This window comes from Schistocerca gregaria, chromosome 1, assembly GCF_023897955.1.
Source record: "Schistocerca gregaria isolate iqSchGreg1 chromosome 1, iqSchGreg1.2, whole genome shotgun sequence".
Lineage (NCBI taxonomy): Eukaryota > Metazoa > Arthropoda > Insecta > Orthoptera > Acrididae > Schistocerca > Schistocerca gregaria.
In genome coordinates this window covers 1,126,125,978-1,126,143,054 of record NC_064920.1, presented here as the reverse complement: position 1 = coordinate 1,126,143,054, position 17,077 = coordinate 1,126,125,978, and the positions used below count along the sequence as shown (strand labels likewise).

The following is a 17,077-nucleotide window of genomic DNA, read 5'->3' as shown; positions in this document are numbered from 1 at the left end:
TTTGTTTGTGGGATTAAAGGGACCAGACTACTATGGTCATCGGTCCCTTGTTCCATAAAAACTAAAACTACCCGAAGAGAATAAAAAACGAACAACAGGAAAGACAGCAGACGAAACAGGACATGAAATACTCTGACAGAGACCAGAGAAAACAAATTAAAACACACAGTGTGACGGTGGTTGGCCGACCATAGAGAAAAAGAGGAAAAGCCAACCACCAAGAACACTTTAAAAACTCAGTTTAAAATCAGAAGAAGAAAAAAAAAAACACACACACAGATTAAAGGATAAAATAAAAAAAACTGCCCGAATAAAACACAAAACCAAGTCCACCATGGCAGAGTCATCTGATAAAAGAGCAGAGATCGTGTCAGGCATTGCAAAAGTCTACCTGAGAACGGTTAAAAGGGCGCACTCCGACAGAATATGGACCACCTTCAAGGACACCCCACAACGACAAAGAGGGGGATCCTCACGACACAGTAAATAACTGTGCGCCAGTCGGGTGTGGCCAATGCGGAGCCGACAAAGGACGACTGAGTCCCTGCGATTGGCTCGCATGGATGACCACCACACAGTCGTCGTGTCCTTGACGGCACGGAGTTTGTTAGGGGTGGTCAGAACGCGCCATTCAGCATCCCAAAACGAGAGAACTTCGCGGCATAAGACTGCCCGCAAATCAGCCGCCAGAAGGCCAATCTCCAGAGATGGCGCACTGGTGGCCTCTTTCGCTAGACGGTCAACAGTTTCATTGCCGTGTATACCAACATGGCCTGGGGTCCAAACAAAGACCACAAACCTGCCGCTACGGGCGAGAGCATGCAGGGACTCCTGGATAGCCATCACCAGACGAGAACGATGGAAACACTGGTCGAGAGCTCGTAAACCGCTCAGGGAATCGCTACACTCTAGGGCACGAAAGATGGCAACCAGCTCAGCAGTGTAAACACTGCAGCCAGCCAGCAACGAACGTTGTTCGGAATGGTCCCCTAGAGTAAGTGCATAACCGACTAGACCAGCAATCATCGAACCGTCGGTGTAGACAACGCCAGAGCCCTGATACGTGGCCAGGATGGAATAAAAGCGGCGTCGGAAGGCCTCCGGAGGGACTGAGTCCTTCGGGCCATGTGCCAAGTTGAGCCGAAGCCAAGGGCGAGGCACACACCGCAGGGGTGTACGCAGAGGGGCCGGAAAGGAGGTGGAACAGGGAAACACCCAAGCCAGGAAAGAAGCTGTTTGACACGTACGGCGGTCGGACAACCCCGGGCCGACGTTCTGGCAGATGGACGACTGACTGCGGGAAGAGGACACGATAATTTGGATGCCCGGGCGAGCTAAAAACATGGGTAGAATAAGCAGCCAGTAATTGTTGGCGTCGTAACCGCAGTGGAGGGACACCTGCCTCCACAAGTATGCTGTCCACAGGGCTGGTTCAGAAGGCACCAGTGGCAAGGCATATCCCGCTGTGGAGGATTGGGTCCAGCACCCGCAATGCAGATGGGGATGCTGAGCCATAAGCCAGACTCCTGTAGTCCAGACGGGACTGGATTAACGCCTGGTAAAGCCGTAGGAGAGTAGATCGGTCGGCGCCCCACCTGGTGTGGCTCATGCATCGCATAGCATTTAGATGCCGCCAACACGGCTGTTTAAACTGCCGAATATGAGGCAGCCAAGTCAACCGGGCATCAAAAACCACCCCCAAAAACCTATGTGCCTCCACCACTGAAAGAAGCTCGCCGTCAAGATAAAGCCGTGGCTCCGAGTGAACAGTGCGTCGCCAGCAGAAATGCATAACGCAGGTCTTGGCTGCGGAAAACTGAAAACCATGCGCTACAGCCCAAGACTGCGCCTTACGCCCTGTAGTTGACGTTCAGCAGCTGCAATGCCAATAGAGCTGAAGTAAAGGCAGAAGTCGTCAGCATACAGGGAAGTGGGGACAGAATGTCCCACGGCCGCAGCGAACCCGTTAATAGCTATTAAAAACAGACACACACTGAGAACAGAACCCTGTGGCACACCGTTCTCCTGGACTTGGGAGGAACTATATGAGGCCGCGACGTGCACGCGAAAGGTACGATACGACAGAAAATTGCGGATATAGATCGGCAGAGGGCCCCGAAGACCCCATCCATGAAGCGTAGAAAGGATGTGATGACGCCATGTCGTATCATACGCCTTCCGCATGTCGAAAAAGACAGCAACCAGATGCTGACGGCGGGCAAAGGCAGTACGAATGGCCGACTCGAGGCTCACCAGATTGTCGGCGGCGGAGCTGCCTATACGGAACCCACCCTGAGACGGAGCCAGAAGGCCTCGAGACTCCAGTACCCAATTCAAGCGCCGGCTCACCATCCGTTCAAGCAACTTGCAAAGAACGTTGGTGAGGCTAATGGGACGGTAGCTGTCCACCTCCAAAGAGTTCTTCCCTGGTTTCAAAATGGGGACAACAAGACTTTCCCGCCATTGCGACGGAAACTCACCCTCGACCCAAATGGGGTTGTAAAGATCGAGGAGGCGTCGCTGGCAGTCCACTGAAAGGTGTTTCAGCATCTGAGAGTGGATGCTATCTGGCCCAGGAGCGGTATCAGGACAAGCAGCGAGGGCACTGCGAAATTTCCACTCACTGAATGGAACATTGTACAATTCAGGATGGTGAGTGCGAAAAGAAAGACTCCGACATTCTATCTGATCCTTAATGGAGCGGAAGCCCAAGGGGTAGTTGGCAGAAGTGGAATTCAGAGCAAAGTGCTCTGCCAAGCGGTTTGCAACGACGACGGAGTCAGTACAAACTGCTCCATTCAGTGAGAGCGCAGGGACACTGACAGGTGTCCGATAGCCATAGATGCGGCGAATCTTGGCCCAGACCTGCGATGGAGTGACATGGAGGCCAATGGTGGACACATACCGCTCCCAGCACTCCTGCTTGCGTTGGCGGATAATGCAGCGGGCTTGCGCACGCAGCCGTTTGAAGGCGATAAGGTGGTCAATTGAGGGATGTCTTGTGACGCTGGAGCGCCCGCCGGCGAGCTTTAATCGCTTCAGCGATCTCAGGTGACCACCAAGGCACAGTCCGCCGCCGAAGGGACCCAGAAGAACGGGCAATGGCAGATTCGGCGGCAGTAACGATGCTGGTGGTGACCGATTGAACCACTGCATCAATGGCAGCGTTAGAGAGAGGCTCAATAGTGACAGTGGAGGAGAACAAGTCCCAGTCAGCCTGATTCATAGCCCATCTGCTAGGGTGCCCAGAAGACTGACGCTGTGGCCGTGACAGAAAGATCGGAAAGTGGTCACTACCACACAGGTCGTCATGCACTCTCCATTGGACAGACAGTAAGAGGCTAGGGCTACAGATCGAAAGCTCAATGGCGGAGTATGTGCCATGCACCACACTGAAGTGTGTGAAGGCACCATCATTTAAGATCGAGAAATCGAGCTGCGCCAGTAAATGCTCAATGATGGCACCTCGACCTGTTGCCACTGACCCACCCCACAGATGGTTATGGGCGTTAAAGTCTGCCCAGTAACAGGAAAGATGGAGGCAATTGAGCTATCAGAGCAGCCAGGACATGCTGCGCGACATCACCATCCAGTGGAAGGTAAAGACTACAGACGGTAACAGCCTGTGGCGTCCACACCAGAACAGCGACAGCCTCTAAAGGTGTGTGGAGAGGTACAGACTCGCTGTGAAGAGAGTTCAGGACATAGATGCAGACGCCACCAGACACCCTTTCATAAGCTGCCCGGTTCTTATAATAACCCCGATAGCCACGGAGGGCGGGGGTTCGCATTGCCGGAAACCAAGTCTCCTGCAGAGCAATGCAGATGAAAGGGTGAAAGCTGATAAGTTGGTAGAGCTCAGCTAGATGGTGGAAGAAACCGCTGCAGTTCCACTGGAGGATGGTGTTGCCCATGGCTGAGAAAGGCGTGACGGGACTGGGAAGGGAGATTACGCCGCTGGGTCACCTGCTGCCTCCGATTTAGCACCTGTGATAGTGCTTTCCATGGCGTCTGATGGACCGGTGAGATAGAGGTCCTCAGTGGACGCCAGAATCTCCACTCCATCCTCAGACGCAGAGCTGGAAGGTTGCGGTGGGATGGCTGCTACTACAAGTTCCTTGGGCTGAGAGCTCTTCTTGGGTTTCTCACGCCGTTCCTTGGGTCGCACCGGCTGGGAGGGCTTCACCGATTCAGTCTCCGGGACGGAGGAGGATCGTGAAGCCCTACGACCAGCTGATTGCGGGCACTTACGCCATTGTCGGTCGTCAGACTTCTCGCTGGCGGAAACCTGGGAAGGGAGGGACCCAAGGGACCCCTTGCGAGCGTGAGAAGCCGAAGAAGTTGGACACTTCTCCGGCTTAGTAGTGGGGACGGACGTCCCCGATGGGTGGGATGGTGTTGCTCCTGAGGTAGGTGGCGCAGGAGCAACCCGGTGGGTAGAGCCCCCCACTGGCTAGGGGGCAGGAGTTGTACTACTCGTCGATCCGGCCACAACTGGAGAAACAGACGGGGCTAGCACAGGTGTTGTAGCAGCAGCGTAGGAAGATGTCATTCTCACAGGATGAAGTCGGTCGTATTTCCTTTTGGCCTCAGTATAGGTTAGTCAGTCCAGGGTCTTGTATTCCATGATTTTACACTCTTTCTGGAAAATTCGGCAGTCTGGCAAGCAAGATGAATGGTGCTCCCCACAGTTGATACAGATGGGAGGCGGGGCACATAAAGTATTGGGATGTGATGGGCGTCCGCAATCTCGACAAGTGAGGCTGGAAGTGCAGCGAGAAGACATATGGCCGAACTTCCAGCACTTAAAGCACCGCATCGGGGGAGGGATATAGGGCTTAACGTCACATCGGTAGACCATCACCTTGACTTTTTCCGGTAATGTATCCCCTTCGAAGGCCAAGATGAAGGCACCGGTAGCAATCTGATTTTCCTTCGGACCCCGATGAATGCGCCGGACGAAATTTACACCTCAGCGCTCTAAATTGGCGCGCAGCTCTTCATCAGACTGCAAAAGAAGATCCCTATGGTAAATAACTCCCTGGACCATATTTAAAACTCTTATGGGGTGTGATCGAATGGCAGCATCCTCCAACTTGTCACAAGCGAGTAACCGTCGTGACAGGGCAGAGGATGCCGTTTGTATCAGGACTGACCCAGAGTGCATTTTTGACAAGCCCTCCACCTCCCCAAACTTGTCCTCTAAATGCTCGACGAAGAACTGAGGCTTTGTGGAGAGAAAAGACTCCCCATCAACCCTCGTACAAACTAAGAAGTGGGGCGAATAACTGCTACTACCATCCTGAGACTTACGTTCCTCCCACGGTGTGGCCAGGGAGGGGAACGTTTTCGGATCGTACTTCTGAGTGTTAAACTAAGCCCGAGAACGCTTAGAGACTGCTGGCGGCTGGCCACCAGCGAGAGACGATGTACCACACTTCATTGCGGGTCATCCGCCCTGATGCCACCTACTCCGACCAAGGGCCCTCCCCACGGGCGCCACCCAGCCACAGGAAGAGCCACCTGGCAGGATGGCCATTGCCGGGAGTCCCGATACCCCAGGAGGATAGGCATCTACTCCTTAGCATACGTGGGGAGTTAACGGCGCAGGCATCAGTAGAGCGATCCCTGTGTTGTCAGGGGGCTACAACCAACAGGGTACATGGCGGCCCCACCACAACGGACTGGCTACCGTGCTGGATGTTGGGTAACATGTGATCCATGGTCGCCGTCAGTGCAGAAAGAGGCACTGCACAGCGCAATGTGTTATATGCACGCAGAAAAAGAGTCAGGACTGCAGTTCAACGGTGTATAAGCTGGCGAAAGGTCTGATCGCAAGATGGACACAATGCACCAAGTAAGGCGCCCTTCCCCAAACGGCTCACTCTTCGAAAAATTTTGAGAGATGGAGGTCAAATCCAACAGGGGACCATCATACAAGGCCGAAAAGTTTGAGACTCCTTGTAGTCGCCTCTTACGACAGACAGGAATACCGCGGGCCCATTCTAACCCCCGAACCCGCAGGGGGATCTGTCACCTCTTGTTCGCATTGACAGCACTTTGAACAGTGGACGATGAATTTCAGATGTGTTACGACCTGTGGCTCTACCCTTCATTTGATCCTTGTGAAACCCTACATTTCAGCAGGATAATGTACAACCGCATGTTGCACGTCCTGTACGGGCCTTTCTGGATACAGAAAATGCTGCCGTGGCCAGCACATTCTCCAGATCTCTCACCAACTGAAAACATCTGGTCAATGATGGCCGAGCAACTGGCTCGTCACAATATGCCAGTCACCACTCTTGATGAACTGTGGTATCGTGTTGAAGCTGCATGGCAGCTATACCTGTACATGCCATCCAAGCTCTGTTTGACTCAATGCCCAGGCTTATCAAGGCTGTTATTATGGCCAGAGGTGGTTGTTCTGGGTACTGATTTCTCAGGATCTATGCACCCAAATTGCATGAAAATGTAATCACCTGTCAGTTCTAGTATATCAAATTTGTCCAATGAATACCCGTTTATCATCTGCATCTCTTCTTGGTGTAGCAATTTTAATGCCCAGTAGTGTAACTTCTGCACAATTCCAGTGCAGTAATGTGTTCATTATTGTAAGTAAGTATTATGGTAGTTCCATTACATTTTTATTACCTTATAAATAAAAAAAAACTTTTTTAATATTTTTTATTTTAAATTCAGTGCATTAGTGTTTGTAAAATGATTCTTTCATATAGCGTTCATTAAAAAAAAATGACGATCATTCCACTTGGGACCTGTGGAATGGTACATTCCCTTATTTGTTTTGAGTTGCAAATATTTGTCATATTTTTTCTGAGATGTCGTACACCCTGGAGGACCCCCTGACCACGGATCAATTGGAATGAAAGTAAATCTTATCTTATCTTATCTAATCTAATGCTTCAAGCTTCTGCCTGCAGCTAGCTTTTTGCTGATTGATATGGGGTAGCCACGCTAGCTTTTTATCAAAGAGAAGTAAAAAATAATAAAAAATCCTGCACTGGGTACCACAGTAGAGTTCTGGGTCAGGACATACTGTGGTAGGACAAAAGAAATGTGCAACTCACTTTTTCACAATAGAGAATTGGAAACCACAGTAAATGGTCCAAGCAGAGACATTTCGAATAGTGCCTTGGAGCTGGTGTGCAGTAAAGGCTCCTGAGTCAGAGCTACATCAAATGCAAAAATCTTTATGTAGCAGATTACATACCTGAAAATAATTACATATCTCTGAAAATAAATAAAATATTTAAAGAAAATGTTTAGTGTCATATGTATGCACTGTAAATAGTCAGTAGGTGGCTATATTCAAGTAAGTATTATGCAAAATGATTAATTCCCCATCTGACCAGATGAAGAATGACCTTTCTACAGATAATGTTGCTTACTTCATCTTCTCCTAGAATTCGATGATGAAGAATTAGTCTAGTGAACTATTCACATCTTACGCACAGTTAATAAGCTGCATACACAGCATTCATAAAACTAATCAAGATTACCCTATTATGTAACACAGTTTTTTTCCTCCCCGTTCCTTCACAGTTTTAGAAATCAATCTGTTACCACAAACTTTATTTCAATTTAAATTCTTTGGCTTCAGCAACTCACAATGAAATTGTGACCTTCCAACCTAAACTAGACCAGATCTGTCAGTTACCAAAAACCACAATTTTTAGTGGGGACTCCCAATTCAAACTAACCAAATGCAATATTAGCAAAAGTAATACTTTTAGGTCACTCCAAAGATGTCACAGATGAACGTGCACCTGGCCACATTTCGGAAGGTACTCAACAAATTTAGGTGTTGAATATTCTGCTGCAAGTTGAATAGAGAGCAGTGAGAAAAAAGTAACAGTTGTATCAGAAAGAGTCACCCAATTTCACAAAACAATCTTCTACAAGAATGAAACAAAAAGTTTACGTCAATAACAAGGTGACAAGTCCGATGGTTACCTGTACGACCTACCAGGTGCACCTTGCTCACTTGCACATTCATTATACAGTTGTGAAATTCCAAGATGGAGAACCACCACACTGGCAACTGCATGTAACAGCATTTCCTAACTATTATCTTCTCACAAAGATGGATCTGCCAAAAGGGGCGTACAAATCTCACATCCCACTACTGTCTTCCAATATGACCTGTCTCATGGTATGTGATTCTCTTTGTGGGATTTCATCAAGGACTCTGCCTCAGAATTGTGAGACCGCATAGCACTGCTCAAAAAAGTAAATGAAAACTCTGATCCAAAGCATGATTGTAAAAAGTACCCAAAGACTGCATAATGTATGTCAGAGATACCCTTGAGAAATCATATGGTTCTCTCTAAATAAACACACTAAGTCCTATGCACAAGTAAAAATTTAACCCAAGTTTCCATCTCCATTGATGTAGAAGACATAGTCCTGTGAGATCTGATGAATCTTTTTGAAAATCCCTGTACTTTACAGAAAGATTACATTAGATTAGATTAGTACGTGTTCCATAGATCATGAATACGACACTTCGAAATGTCGAACATGTCAGGTTAATGAGAGGTGTCTATACACGATATTACATTACACAAAATATTACATGACACTTAATATACTTTTTGTGGGGGGTGGGGAAATTACCCACTTACTATATCCAAAAATTCATCTAATGAGTAGAAGGAGTTGCCATTCAGAAATTCTTTTAATTTCCTTTTAAATGCTATATGGCTATCTGTCAGACTTTTTATGCTATTAGGTAAGTGACCAAACACTTTTGTGGCAGCGTAATTTACACCTTTCTGAGCCAAAGTTAGATTCAACCTTGAGTAGTGCAGATCATCCTTTCTCCTAGTGTTGTAGCCATGTACACTGCTATTACTTTTGAATTTGTTCGGATTGTTAATAACGAATTTCATAACTGAATATGTATATTGTGAGGCTACATTGAAGATCCCTAGCTCTTTAAATAAGTGTCTGCAGGATGATTTTGGATGGGCTCTATCAATTATTCTGATTACACGCTTTTGTGGAATGAACACTCTTACTCAATGATGAGTTACCCCAGAAGATAATGCCATAAGAAAACAGAGAATGAAAATAGGCGTGGTAAGCTAATTTACCGAGACGTCTATCGCCAAAATTTTCAATGACCCTAATAGCATAAGTAGCTGAACTAAAATGTTTGAGCAGATCTTCAGGGTATTTTTTTCCAGTTCAACCCCTCGTCAATGCATACACCTAGAAATTTTGAATATTCTACCTTAGCTACCGGTTTCTAATCGAAGTCTATATTTATTAATGGTGTCATTCCATTTACTGTGTGGAACTGTATATACTGTGTTTTGTCAAAGTTTAATGAGAGCCCATTTGCACAGAACTGCTTAAGGATTTTCTGAAAAACACCATTTACAATTTCATCAGTTAATTCTGGTCTGTTGGGGGTGATAGCTATACTTGAATCATCGGCAAAAAGTACCAGATTTGCATCTTCGTGAATATAGAATGGCACGTCATTAATATATATTAAGAACAGCACAGGACCCAAGACCGAACCTTGCGGCACTCCGTTCTTGATTGCTCCCAGTTTGAGAAATCACCAGTTTTTTGCATATTATGTGAACTGTTTATTTCAACTTTCTGCACTCTTCCAATTAAGTATGATTTAAACCATTTGAGCACTGTCCCATTCATACCATAGTACTTGAGCTTATCTAGAAGTATTCCATGATTTCCACAATCAAAAGCCTTTGAGAGATCACAATAAATCCCAATGGGTGACTTCCAGTTACTCAGAGCATTTAATATTTCATTAGTGGAAGAATATATATCATTCTTTGTTGAAAAATCTTTCTGGATATCAAAATGACATTTTGTTTATTTTTACAAAGGCATGAAGCTACTGTACAATACATTAGTTTTCAAGAATTTTGGATAAGGCACTCAGAAGAGAGATTGGGTGGTGGTTGTTGACATCAGACATAGGTAACATGGCTGCTTCTTTGCTCACAACAGCACAAATTCTTTGCAATGGCTAATCTGTTTAGGAGTTATAGTAACTGAGGAAGTTATTCAATCTGCTAATTTTTGGATTTAAAGAAAGTTGGACTTTTTTGTACATATATTTAAAACTTAGGTTTGTGCATTTACAACATGTATTAAAATGTAATATGGGCATGAGACTACTACTACTACTACTACTACTACTACTACTACTGATAATATCACTGCTCAGAGCTGCTGACACAATCCATCTCATAAAATTCCAATACATGTAAAGTTCCACACCATAACAAGGCTCACAGTTATTCCCACATCATCACATTTGTTGGTTTCACTAATTCACTGCCAACCATCACTTTCTATCTTAACTTAGCTACAACTATATACAGATCAATGTCACTACAAACTGTTTTCCAAAAAAATTATATACAATGAAAATGAACATTGTCACTATTCTGTTCTATCTCTGTTTCCAAACATACACCACATGTGTGACATCACATATCACACATCAAAACTGAAAAATTGTTGCAGCGGGTTCAACCCATCTACTGGGAGGGTGTCTAAGAATTTTTGCATCTGGCAAACAAATGACTAAACATGATAATCTTTTAACACTGTTGTCTGTTTCACAAAGTCTTGTACAGACAAATGCAGATCTAGGTGATAATTATCTTTCCATGTCAAGTGTTTTACTTTTAGCATTAGGCATAGCTGAAAATTTTTATGTGGAGACAATATTATTACTGATATTAATATTGCAGTCAGTCAGATTTCTACCAGCTTTCAAGATACTTTGACCTAGATACCAAACTGCAACTGCATTAACATTATTACTCATTACGAATCCTATACCTTCACACCAGGTGAGAGCAGATCAGTAGTAATTACTGTTTCACATGAACTAAAGTATAATTCAGTGTCTTAGTTCTTTCAGCAATTAAAACACTAAACAGCTACAGTAATATTACAATGGATCCTAAGGCACTTTTTTCATTAGAAAAAGCTATACGAACAAAAGACTTATGGAAGTGTCGGTGAAAAGATCAACTGATGTAAACAGCTACAGGATTTTAGTAAGGCAGTGTCACGTGTTCCAGTATTTCTACGGAATCCAAACTGATCTTCCCCGAGGTCGGCTTCTACTAGTTTTTCCATACGTCTGTAGAGAATTCGTGTTAGTATTTTGCAGCTATGGCTTATTAAACTGATAGTTCGGTAATTTTCACATCTGTTAACACCTGCTTTCTTTGGAATTGGAATTATTATATTCTGCTTGAAGTATGACGGTATTTCGCCTGTTTCATACATCTTGCTCACCAGATGGTAGAGTTTTGTCAGAACTGGCTCTCCCAAGGCCGTCAGTAGTTCCAATGGAATGCTGTCTACTCCCGGGGCCTTGTTTCGACTCAGGTCTTTCAGTGCTCTGTCAAACTCTTCATGCAGTATCATATGTAACATTTCATCTTCATCTTCACCCTCTTCCATTTCCATAATATTGCCCTCAAGTACATCGCCCTTGTATAGACCCTCTATATACTCCTTCCACCTTTCTGCTTTCCCTTCTTTGCTTAGAACTGGGTTTCCATCTGAGCTCTTTATGTTCATACCAGTGGTTCTGTTTTCTCCAAAGCTCGCTTTAATTTTCCCGTAGGCAGTATCTATCTTACCCCTAGTGAGATGTGCCTCTACATCCTTACATTTGTCCTCTAGCCATCCCTGCTTAGCCATTTTGCACTTCCTGTCGATCTCATTTTTGAGACGTTTGCATTCCTTTTTGCCTGCTTCATTTATTGCATTTTTATATTTTCTTCTTTCATCAATTAAATTCAATATTTCTTCTGTTACCCAAGGATTTCTTGTCTTTTTACCTACTTGATCCTCTGCTGCCTTCACTACTTCATCCCTAAAAGCTACCCATTCTTCTTCTACTGTATTTCCTTCCCTCATTCCTGACAATTGTTCGATTATGATCTCCCTGAAACTCTGTACAACCTCTGGTTCTTTCAGTTTATCCAGGTTCCATCTCCTTAAATTCCCACCTTTTTGCAGTTTCTTCAGTTTTAATCTACAGGTCATAACCAATAGATTGTGGTCAGGGTCCACATCTGCCCCTGGAAATGTCTTACAATTTAGAACTTGTTCCTAAATCTCTGTCTTACCATTATATAATCTATCTGATACCTTTTAGTATCTCCAGGATTCTTCCATGTATACAACGTTCTTTTATGATTCTTGAACCAAGTATTAGCTATGATTAAGCTATGCTCTGTGCAAAATTCTACCAGACAGCTTCCTCTTTCATTTTTTACCCCCAATCCATTTTCACCTACTATATTTCTTTCTCTCCCTTTTCCTACGCTCGAATTCCAATCACCCATGATTATTAAATTTTCATGTCCCTTCACTACCTGAATAATTTCTTTTATCTCATCACACATTTCATCAGTTTCTTCGTCATCTGCAGAGCTAGTTGGCATATAAACTTGTACTATTGTAGTAGGTGTGGGCTTCGTGTCCATCTTGGCCACAATAATGCCTTCACTATGCTGTTTGTAGTAGCTAACCCGCATTCCTATTTTCCTATTCATTATTAAACCTACTCCTGCATTACCCCTATTTGATTTTGTGTTTATAACCCTGTAGGCACCTGACCAGAAGTCTTGTTCCTCCTGCCACCGAACTTCACTAATTCCCACTATATCTAACTTTAACCTATCCATTTTCCTTTTTAAATTTTCTAACCCACCTGCCCGATTAAGGGCTCTGACATTCCATACTCCGATCCGTAGAACGCCAGTTTTCTTTCTCCTGATAACGACGTCTTCCTGAGTAGTCCCCACCCGGAGATCCGAATGGGGGACTATTTTACATCCGGAATATTTTACCCAAGAGGACGCCATCATCATTTAACCATACAGTAAAGCTGCATGCCCTCGGGAAAAATTACGGCTGCAGTTTCCCCTTGCTTTCAGCTGTTCACAGTACCAGCACAGCAAGGCTGTTTTGGTTAGTGTTACAAGGCCAGATCAGTCAATCATCGAGACTGTTGCTCCTGCAACTACTGAAAAAGTCTGCTGCCCCTCTTCAGGAACCATACGTTTCTCTGGCCTCTCAACAGATATCGCTCCGTTGTGGTCGCACCTACGGTATGGCTATCTGTATCACTGAGCCAAGCAAGCCTCCCCACCAACGGCAAGGTCCACTGTTCATGGGGGGTAACGGAATATATGAATCTTTAAATAACACCTTCTAAATAATAGATCATTTTAGGCATTTCTTGAATGCTGCACACGGCGAACTGATAGAGTAGTATTGCAATGGTACCTTGTCCACACAAATCACGGTACATTTGTCAAATTACAAACAATGCTACAGTGCACGGATATCAGATTCGTAAATGTACTGTAAATGTTTTGATTGTGGTAACACCACATCAACAACAACTCTGGTAATCTAAAACAGAGTGAAATACAAACTAATACAAGAGAAATTATACTAATATGCATGTCAGTTCGGCAAACAATGTCAAAAATTTACCTACAAATCTACGACAAAAATATGAAGATGCAATGGTGTTGTTGTTGTTGTGGTCTTCAGTCCTGAGACTGGTTTGATGCAGCTCTCCATGCTATTCTATCGTGTGCTAGCTGCTTCATCTCCCAGTACCTACTGCAGCCTACATCCTTCTGAATCTGCTTAATGTATTCATCTCTTGGTCTCCTTCTACGATTTTTACCACCCACGCTGCTCTCCAATACTAAATTGGTGACCCCTTGATACCTCAGAACATGTCCTACCAAGCGATCCCTTCTTCTGGTCAAGTTGTGCCACAAACTTCTCTTCTCCCCAACCCTATACAACACTTCCTCATTAGTTATGTGATCTACCCATCTAATCTTCAGCATTCTTGTGTAGCACCACATTTCGAAAGCTTCTATTCTCTTCTTGTCCAAACTATTTATCGTCCTTGTTTCACTTCCATACATGGCTACACTCCATACAAATGCTTTCAGAAATGACTTCCTGACACTTAAATCTATACTCGATGTTAACAAATTTCTCTTCTTCAGAAACGCTTTCCTTGCCAATGCCAGTCTACATTTTATATCCTCTCTACTTTGACCATCATAAGTTATTTGCTCCCCAAATAGCAAAACTCCTTTACTACTTTAAGTGTCTCATTTCCTAATCTAATTCCCTCAGCGTCATCCGGCCTAATCCGACTACATTCCATTATCCTCGTTTTGCTTTTGTTGATGTTCATCTTATATCCTCCTTTGAAGACAATGCATGTCAGTTCGGCAAACAATGTCAAAAATTTACCTACAAATCTGTAACAAAAATATGAAAATGCAAATAATGACTTAAAACATTCGATTGACGGTGAGATAATGGGGTAGAGGAAAATAGGAGGTAAAAACTGTAAAGGATTAAAAGCAGTAAGCAGGGGCAAATGGATAGTCATGGTGAGATGATGAGGCTTGCATAGGGTAGACTAACGTTGAGAGAGCTCTATCAAACCTGTATCCGGATTACCATGTTCGACTGCAACTATGTAGGTATCACGTAAGGTATATTAAAAGCGTGTGATAGTATCATCTGAAACAATTTACCTTCCCCCTCCGGTTTCAGTTCCGGCGAGTCGTCAAAATGGATAGTATTCTCCATATTCGCAACAATGTAAATTGAGACAGTAGTTTTACTCTCGAACAGAGCTACCTCATGTCATTTGCTATGGCTGTGATGCCTCAAGCAACTCAGCAAACACAGGTTTCCAATGAAAACAATGCGTCATAACACATGAACAACAACATTCTTTCGCACCTCCACACCTGCAGCAGACGCAAACTAAACTTTATTGCTTGTTTCCGTCTCGACAGCAAATCAGACGTCAGATGGGGACAGAGATTTTCGTATGAAGATATACCTCCACATTTTAGAACGTCCAACTTCCACATGCCTCTTGCAAAACCTAGTACTATAAGTTCTTTGACCTAGAAACATGCCCGACAAGTTCACCCTCAGTTCCTCATGTTTCATTAACTTTCACAAATAGCATGCACAAGTCGCAGGAAACTTTCTTGGGTCTTGCTGCAAGTGTTTCACAGTTGATGGAAGTTTTTATCAACTTGCAAACATTTTTTGCGTTCGATAACGGTACGAAAATGTCGGCGCTGTGGAGAAAGGCACAAAGACAGATGGATCAAAACAAATGTACCATTCTAACACCTAGAAACGAATGGAAGAGTGCTTGGTGATGTAGCATGCCACATTTTTGTGTCCTGTCTCAAATATTTGATTGTAGGTCATCAATAAAGCCGTGTTCACACAAGTATCTATCGTGACGCCACCGCATGTGGCTTTCTATAGTGGCATCGTGAGTTACTGTTCACACTGGACGCCACAAATTCTACATACAGTAGCTGCACAGCTTTCAGTATCGAAGCAGTTGAAATCATATGTTATAGTGCAGGTTATGACATTAGAGCTGTGAAAAGAGTTAAATGCAAGGAAGACGAAACCCAAATTTTGGATCCGCAAATAGATTTTGTACAAGGATAAACTGGGGGCCACTAACAAATTTCAATTCAATTCAATCACTTTAGTCATCTGTTAACAATAAAGATATTATGGATGTAGTCAATTACAAAATAGTTTCTTATATTTAATTTGTTTGAAAAACTTGGATAATAAATATAAATATTACTGCCTTTTCTGTGGATCTGTTCTTTCTAAACCCATTTTGAGCATTAGTCACTATTTTATTTTTATTCAGAAAGCCAGCTAGCCTTTCGTACATTACTCTTTCAGTTACTTTAGAGAAACCTGAGACTGGTCTATAATTATTTATATCAGCTGTACTATCATTTTTGTGAAGTGGCTTTATTATGGAGAGTTTTAGCTTTGAGGGGAACACCCCTGTCTTTGAAAGAAGTATTAATAATGTCAGTTAGGTGAGTATCTAGTCTGGTAGAACTATATTTGATTACCTAGTCTGGAATTCTGTCAATACCACAAGACATTTTATTTTTAGTTTATTAATAGCATTTCTAACTTCACATTCTGTTACTAAATACAGAAACATTGTCTTTTCGCAAGTTGGTACTTTTATGTTTTTGTTGTCTGAATTGCACAAACCTTTATTAGACTCAGTACTATGTTCACTGAATATATTGGCGATCTGTCTAGTATATTCTATCGCTTTACCATCACTTTTAAGTTTGAAATTATGGGTCTGAGTTTTACTTCTTCCTATGCAATTGTTTATAACTTCTCAAATCGATTGTGATTTATTGCTTCCCTTGTTAATGTATCAATCATTGTTCAGCCTTTTTGCTGCCTTTAAAAATTTCCTATAGACCCCTCTATATTTCCTATAGTATGGTTTTATTGTTGTATTTATTTTTGCATATTTGCTTACGTTTCTAAAGGTGATGGTTTTTTTAATCCCTTGTGTTCCTCATGTGTTTGTCTTCTCACTGGCTTTAATTCTTTTTAATGGGAACACTACATTGTAGCAATATTTGTAATCAGTGAGAAAACTATCATACTTTTTGTCTACGTCATCAGTTTGTTCTATGCCGCATTGCACCCTTTTTAGCATATTATTAAATATCCTTATGTTCTTTGCATTAATAAGTCTTCTTTGTACATATTTTTCAGTGACTGTGCATTTATTATGGTTCTCATTCTGTATCATCATTTTTAAAGCCATATGGTCAGAAAAGCCTGTATCTGTTACTCCAATATTGTACTCACAGCTGAACAAGATTATAAAAATAATAACACTTGGACACGAAAATACTATCTGCAATGGAAAACTACCAAAAAACCGGCACATAATTATCATTTGCAGACACATCACTCTTCCAGGATTTTAGAATATTATTGTATTCGTTGATGTAGGCATGTCTAATAACTAATTTTTAGTTTAGAAGCTATTTACTTCATGTAATCCACAATTTATACAATGCTTGGACTCATAAATAATGAAGTTTATATGAATTGCATTTTTGGGTACCTACATAAGTTTATTTATTCATTCAAAAGTCTTTTAAAGTTGTGGGATATGTCATTG

The 17,077-nt window shown here is 43.2% G+C and overlaps 1 protein-coding gene across 8 annotated transcripts in view; it reads right to left on the bottom strand.

Moving 5' to 3' along the window:
- LOC126283947 (rab GTPase-binding effector protein 1) overlaps nucleotides 1-14,973 on the bottom strand; it is a 188,991-nt gene extending 174,018 nt beyond the window's left edge. For 4 of the 8 annotated variants that reach the window (XM_049982401.1, XM_049982422.1, XM_049982412.1 and 1 more), the window contains exon 1: nucleotides 14,613-14,915. In XM_049982401.1, coding sequence (XP_049838358.1) covers nucleotides 14,613-14,667 — 55 coding nt within the window. In that variant the 5' untranslated portion in view covers nucleotides 14,668-14,915. Of the gene's footprint in view, nucleotides 1-14,612 lie in introns of all 8 variants that reach the window. The other 4 variants (XM_049982393.1, XM_049982375.1, XM_049982384.1 and 1 more) reach the window with 4 other exon arrangements.
- Nucleotides 14,974-17,077: the final 2,104 nt, after the last annotated feature.